The sequence below is a fragment of the Labrus mixtus genome, chromosome 23, assembly GCF_963584025.1.
Source record: "Labrus mixtus chromosome 23, fLabMix1.1, whole genome shotgun sequence".
In the NCBI taxonomy this organism is placed as follows: domain Eukaryota; kingdom Metazoa; phylum Chordata; class Actinopteri; order Labriformes; family Labridae; genus Labrus; species Labrus mixtus.
Genome location: NC_083634.1, coordinates 21,608,283 through 21,615,779, shown reverse-complemented (window position 1 = coordinate 21,615,779; position 7,497 = coordinate 21,608,283). Strand labels below are relative to the sequence as shown.

Here is a 7,497-nt window from a genome sequence, read left to right as displayed (position 1 = left end):
GGAGGAGAGGAGGACAGAGGAGGAGGGGGAGGAAGAGGAGGAGGAGAGGAGAGGAGGGAGAGGAGGAAGAGGAGGCGGAAGAGGAGAGAGGAGGAGGAAGAGGAGAGGAGGAAGAGGAGAGGAGAGGAGGAGGAGGAAGAGGAGAGGAGAGGAGGAGGAAGGAAGAGGAGGAGGAGGAAGAGGAGGAGGAGGAAGAGGAGGAGGAGGAGGAGGAAGATGAGGAAGAGGAGGAGGAGGAAGAGGAGGAGGAAGTAGGAGAGGAAGAGGAGGAGGAGAGAGGAGGACAGAGGAGGAGAGGAGGAAGAGGAGAGGAGAGGAGGAAGAGGAGGAGGAGAGGAAGTAGGAGAGGAAGAGGAGGAGAGGAGGACAGAGGAGGAGAGGAGAGGAGGAGAGGAGGAGGAGGGAGAGGAGGACGGAGGAGGAGGAGGAAGAGAAGGAGAGGAGAGGAGGAAGAGGAGGAGGAGGAGAGGAGGACAGAGGAGGAGAGGAGAGGAGGAGGAGGAGAGGAGGGGAGGAGGAGGAGGAAGAGAAGGAGAGGAGAGGAGAGGATTATCCATCATATTCACACAAAGATGATTTCATGATGATGTCTTGATTATGTCATGATGATGTCACACATGATGCCTTACATGAAGCATGAGGTCATCGCCTGTCACCACGGCAACCTTAAGGTCCAAGCCAGCCTTTTTAATGACTTCCTGTATGGCCTCTGCGCACGCCAGCGGGTTCACACCTCCGGCGTTACTGACCACACGGATACCTGGAACACACCGTGGTTACCATGGAAACTGACACAACAGCAGCTGATTGGTCAAAAACTAATTGTTATCAACAAGGATAAACGTGACAACAATTAAAATAAATACATAAACACATTCAAAATGACAACCAATCAAACGACTGGGTTTAAACGGCGACGCAGCGTCTCACCTTTTCTGTGGATGTCGTTGATGAACGGAGCAAGAGCGACCTGGACGAAGTCTGGAGCGTAACCCATCGTCTACAACAGGACACAGTTATTAGAGACAGCACAGCGCCCCCTGCAGGTTCAGAGGAGACACTAAACACAGTTATTAGAGACAGCACAGCGCCCCCTGCAGGTTCAGAGGAGACACTAAACACAGTTATTATAGAGACAGCACAGCGCCCCCTGCAGGTTCAGAGGAGACACTAAACACAGTTATTATAGAGACAGCACAGCGCCCCCTGCAGGTTCAGAGGAGACACTACACAGTTATTAGAGACAGCACAGCGCCCCCTGCAGGTTCAGAGGAGACATTAAACAGTTATTATAGAGACAGCACAGCGCCCCCTGCAGGTTCAGAGGAGACACTACACACAGTTATTAGAGACAGCACAGCGCCCCCTGCAGGTTCAGAGGAGACACTAAACACAGTTATTATAGAGACAGCACAGCGCCCCCTGCAGGTTCAGAGGAGACACTAAACACAGTTATTAGAGACAGCACAGCGCCCCCTGCAGGTTCAGAGGAGACACTACACAGTTATTAGAGACAGCACAGCGCCCCCTGCAGGTTCAGAGGAGACACTAAACACAGTTATTATAGAGACAGCACAGCGCCCCCTGCAGGTTCAGAGGAGACACTACACACAGTTATTAGAGACAGCACAGCGCCCCCTGCAGGTTCAGAGGAGACACTAAACACAGTTATTATAGAGACAGCACAGCGCCCCCTGCAGGTTCAGAGGAGACACTACACACAGTTATTATAGAGACAGCACAGCGCCCCCTGCAGGTTCAGAGGAGACACTACAGTTATTAGAGACAGCACAGCGCCCCCTGCAGGTTCAGAGGAGACACTACACAGTTATTAGAGACAGCACAGCGCCCCCTGCAGGTTCAGAGGAGACACTACAGTTATTAGAGACAGCACAGCGCCCCCTGCAGGTTCAGAGGAGACACTAAACACAGTTATTATAGAGACAGCACAGCGCCCCCTGCAGGTTCAGAGGAGACACTAAACACAGTTATTATAGAGACAGCACAGCGCCCCCTGCAGGTTCAGAGGAGACACTAAACACAGTTATTAGAGACAGCACAGCGCCCCCTGCAGGTTCAGAGGAGACACTACACACAGTTATTATAGAGACAGCACAGCGCCCCCTGCAGGTTCAGAGGAGACACTACACAGTTATTAGAGACAGCACAGCGCCCCCTGCAGGTTCAGAGGAGACACTACACAGTTATTATAGAGACAGCACAGCGCCCCCTGCAGGTTCAGAGGAGACACTAAACACAGTTATTAGAGACAGCACAGCGCCCCCTGCAGGTTCAGAGGAGACACTACACAGTTATTATAGAGACAGCACAGCGCCCCCTGCAGGTTCAGAGGAGACACTACACACAGTTATTATAGAGACAGCACAGCGCCCCCTGCAGGTTCAGAGGAGACACTACACAGTTATTAGAGACAGCACAGCGCCCCCTGCAGGTTCAGAGGAGACACTACACAGTTATTAGAGACAGCACAGCGCCCCCTGCAGGTTCAGAGGAGACACTAAACACAGTTATTATAGAGACAGCACAGCGCCCCCTGCAGGTTCAGAGATGATTCTGTGCAGACTCACGGGCGTCTTGGTCTTGGCGGCGGTGAGCAGAGACATGGTGATCTCACTGAGGTAGTCAAAGACCAGGAAGTCCAGATTCCCACTGTAGACCAGCTGAGGCACTGAAGACACACACACACACACACACACACACACACACACACACACACACACACACACACACACAGTTGTTATCATAGTACTTCTGACATCAGACGTGTTCATGTGTTTAATTGGTTGTCTGCTGCTAAGCCCCGCCCCCTCATTGGAAAAGAGTTGAACATGTAGTTATTAAATGTTTTTAACACACAGACAGAACATGATGTCATGATGGAGAGAGAGGGAGAGGCTGTGGTCTGGAATGTGAGTAATAATTATTATTATTAGAATTAACCCTGTACCTGTACCTGGACCTGTACCTGTACCCTGTACCTGTACCTGTACCCTGTACCCTGTACCTGTACCCTGTGCCCTGTACCCTGTACCTGGACCTGTACCCTGTACCTGTACCTGTACCTGTACCCTGTACCTGTACCCTGTACCTGGACCTGTACCTGTACCCTGTACCTGTACCCTGTACCTGTACCCTGTACCCTGTACCTGTACCCTGTACCCTGTACCTGTACCCTGTACCTGGACCTGTACCCTGTACCCTGGACCTGTACCCTGTACCCTGTACCTGTACCCTGTACCCTGTACCTGTACCCTGTACCTGGACCTGTACCCTGTACCCTGTACCCTGGACCTGTACCTGTACCCTGTACCTGTACCCTGTACTCTGTACCTGGAGCCTGTACCCTGGACCTGTACCCTGAACCTGTACCCTGTACCTGTACCCTGGACCTGTACCCTGAACCTGTACCCTGGACCTGTACCCTGAACCTGTACCCTGAACCTGTACCCTGTACCTGAACCTGTACCCTGTACCTGTACCTGTACCTGTACTCTGTACCTGTACCTGTACCCTGTACCTGTACCCTGTAACTGAACTGTACCCTGTACCTGAACTGTACCCTGTACCTGAACTGTACCCTGTACCTGTACCCTGTACCTGTACTCTGCACCTGTACCCTGTACCTGAACTGTACCTGTACCCTGTACCTGTGACAGTGTGTTATCATATTGAACATGACGTCATTTATTTATTTATTAGTCTGTTGACGTCACGAGGTGTTGTCCACGTGCAGGTAGTTTGAACAGGTAGACACACGCACACCTGAGTAAGGCTTGTGATTGGCTCTTACCTGAGGTGGCTGTGTCCCCCCAGAACCCGGATGCACAGCCGATCCGGACCGGTGTGGTCGAGCTCGTGTAACACCTGGAGCTCGGCTTGTTTTGATTTATGACACTCGAGGTAAGACGAACTATCCCGAAGTTTAACGACAAACTGAGTCGTTTTTCTGCGCAGTTGCCTCGCGACGACCGCCTGACGAGCGGCAGCGCGTGTCTGAGTACATGTTTAAAAGTCGACATGTTTTTAAATGTTTTTAAATGTTTTTTATGAATTATAAAGTGAGAACAAGGACAGAAGAGACATGGGGAGCTCCTCCGACAGGTTCAAGGTGCACTGGTCCAGCCATAAAAACAGTCCGACCGGAAACTCGTCAGAGAAGAGTTCCGCCTATTCTGTCTTCTTCTTTGGGTTTTAGTGGCAGCTTGCATCAAAGACGTTACATGACTGCCACCTGCTGGATCTCACTCCTCTACACAGTCTTAGATTCTCTTCTTAATTTGTTTCATGTGAGGAGTTACGTTTTGCTCTTTTTTAATGTCTTAAACTTTATTCTCATTGTCTGTCACCTTTTCTTTCTCAGAGTTCATGATAATTAAATATCTGCTCCTAATCCTCCTCTGACCGACACGTTGTGAAACATGATGCAGCAAAGTGAAAGACTCCTCCTGAGAGTAGAGTAGTACACACACACACACACACACACACACACACACACACACACACAGAAACACACACACACACACACACACACACACACACACACAGAAACACACACACACACACACACACACACACACACACACACACAGAAACACACACACACAGAAACACACACACACACACACACACACACACACACACACACACACACACACACACACACACACAGAGAAACACACACACACAGAAACACACACACACACACAAACACACACACACACAAACACACACACACACACACACACACACACACACACACAGAAACACACACACACACACACACACACACACAGAAACACACACACACACACACACACACACACAGGTGAGTCACATCGACCTCTAACGGATCTAAATCTCAGATCGTTGTGTTTCTGTTGAGTCTCGATGTTTGGAAACTTTGGATTGAGAAACGTGCGTCTGGTTCAGAGAGCTGAAGATCAACGTCTCTGTAATTCACACAAATGGTCGATGCTGATGAAGAGACGGGTCGGGCTCGATACGTTCTGTTCTTTAATGCAGATAAATGAGTATATATGTTTGGGAACTCAACAGCTGGATTAATGATGTGTGAGGATGTTTTCAATGATTACTTTTATTATAAAGACGTTTTCTAAAAAAGACAAAGGTTTGTTGTTAGATCTGATAATCACCAGATAATATTATGGTTTGATAGGATGTTAAAACGATGAGGCTTGCAAAAAAGGAAAAGGAGATGGGACCCAAAATTGAGCCCTGTGGGATACCATAATCAGTGTCATGACACAAAATCACTTTTCTACCATAAAGTGTCGACCAGTTAAATAAAAGGAGAACAATAATTTGTGTCTATGGAGCCAAAATGCCAAAAGATTGCCTATTTGTATCTCTTCATTGGTTATTGCAGATGAACAGCAGGTGGAGCAGTTTCACCCAGTTTATGCTTTTAAATAGTTCCAGATAAAAATAACGAGAGCTGTTAGTTAAAGAGCTCCAGTCAGAATCTAAAGATGGGAGACATGACAGATAACTTTAACATGAATATGGAGAAGGACTTTCACACTGGATGTCTTATGTTTCCTTCTGCAGCAAGGATGAACTCGTCCTCCTACGACAGCTCCCCCTCTCTGAACTCCTCTAAGGGGGATCTCTGGAACCCCTGCCCCTCCTCTCCATTGGGAGTCCAGATCTTCTTCGCCGTGGAGGCGATCAACCTGGTGGTACGTTGGCAGAAAGAGAGACGAGACTCTTTAAAAATCCTCCACAGTTATCTGTCAAAGGTTTTGTTTCCGATGTGTTTGTACAACACATGACAGATTCTAACAGAACACGGTGTAGTGGATCAGGGGGGTCTCTAAAAGCATAACATGGACATTTTTAACTTGTTTAAAAAATCATCAAAATCTTTCAACTAAGACTAAAAGTTTAAAAGCATCATCTAATGAATTCACGACGAGATGCTTTTCGCTAGATGCTTTCAGCGTTGTAGAAATCTTTCCAGAAGGTTCAGCTCAGTCAACAGAATGTTTTTTTTTCTTCATGCACCACCAGGCAGAATCCTCAGGACTGAACTGGAAGCCACTTCAAATGAGGCTTTTAGTTTAATGTTTAAATCCATGATAGAAAGTCTCTAAAAGTCGTCTCCTACTTTCTGTGCAGTTCGGCCTGCTGGTGAACGCCTGGACGGTCTGGTCCATCGGATACAGCGCTCACTCCGTCCAAGCCACTGAGGTAAACAATCCAAGTATCCAATGAAGAATAACGTGGGAACAGTTTGGAAAAATCTCTTTGGTGTAAAAACATGTTGATTTAAACGCTCCCTCACGGGAAGAAACAGCTGAGACAGGTGGAGACACTCGGTTGAGTTGAGAAACGTATCATTATATTTTGTACAAAGATGGCGGACTAAAGTAAAAGTCTTTTAAGCAAAGAGGTTTTTGATGGACAGTAAATCACAACAGGAGGATGCTGTAGTCACATTCTGATCTGTTGTAGGGCTTTACTCTAAACCTGGCAGCGCTGGAGTGCGTGTACATTTTGTTGTCATTCCTGCGACCACTCAACTATTACTCCATCAGAAGTGCTTCTCTGTTTACCTTCAACCTCTTCTTCTATGGTCTGCTGAGTTCAGGTACATCAGTCCTCTGCTACATTTCCTTACATACTAGCTTCCCCTTGAGTTTGGTGGTATACCTCTTCCATGAGCTGATGATTCCTTGTGTCCCTCCACAGGTCGACCTCTGTTTCAGGCGTGCGTGTGTCTGGAGAGATTCCTGGGAGTGGTTCACCCTGTGTTCTACCTGAGGTCTCACAAAACAACAGACACACATTCCCTGGCTGTATTCTGACTCTGTTAGAAAGCTCAAAGCATTCTTCCATGTGTCTCTCAGGTATAACACCGTGAAGTCTCGTCTCCGTGCGCTCCCTCTGGTTTGGGCTTTCACTTTGTTCTTCTGTATTTGTAACGTCCAGAAGTTTGTCTTCCCCGTCCTCTTCCTGCTGCTGCTGGTCCTGCAGGTTTTCTGCTGCGCCCGGATGTTGCAGGTCAGTGTGCAGAAACCACATCCCCCAGGCGAGTGTCTTGTTTTACTGACACCAACACTAAAATGGATTTCATTTGAGAAGCCTGAGAAGCCTGTCACATGACATTATCATAACTGTTGTTGTTGTTCCCAGGTCCTGCGTCAGCCGGCTCCAGGTGATGGAAGCAAAGAGCGAGTGGATCCAAACAAGAAGAAGGCTTTCATTACCGTTTTGGTCTTACAGGTAGATCATAAATCACATCTGAAGTTAACAACTACATCAAAGTCTTGACTTCATTCTTGGTCTTTGGAAACTGACTGAAGATGTGTGACGTCGCAGGTCATGATGGTGTTGAACTACCTGCCCGCGGTGCTGGCAGTGCCACTGCGAGGTCGTCTATCCCGACACATCTACACGTGTAAACTGGTCCCTGCCTCGCTCTCTTTCTCTGTGTTCGGCAGCTTCATCCAACCA

General features: G+C 48.1%; 1 protein-coding gene across 1 annotated transcript in view; it reads right to left on the bottom strand.

Moving 5' to 3' along the window:
* Window positions 1-4,157, bottom strand: part of lratb.1 (lecithin retinol acyltransferase b, tandem duplicate 1) — a 26,246-nt gene extending 22,089 nt beyond the window's left edge. The window contains exons 1-4 of the mRNA XM_061031260.1: window positions 3,812-4,157; window positions 2,589-2,689; window positions 931-1,000; window positions 630-760 (exon numbers count right to left, since the gene is read on the bottom strand). Of these exons, the coding sequence (XP_060887243.1) occupies window positions 630-760; window positions 931-1,000; window positions 2,589-2,689; window positions 3,812-4,040 (531 nt within the window). The 5' untranslated portion in view covers window positions 4,041-4,157. The remainder of the gene's footprint in view (window positions 1-629; window positions 761-930; window positions 1,001-2,588; window positions 2,690-3,811) is intronic.
* Between the last annotated feature and the right edge of the window lie 3,340 nt (window positions 4,158-7,497).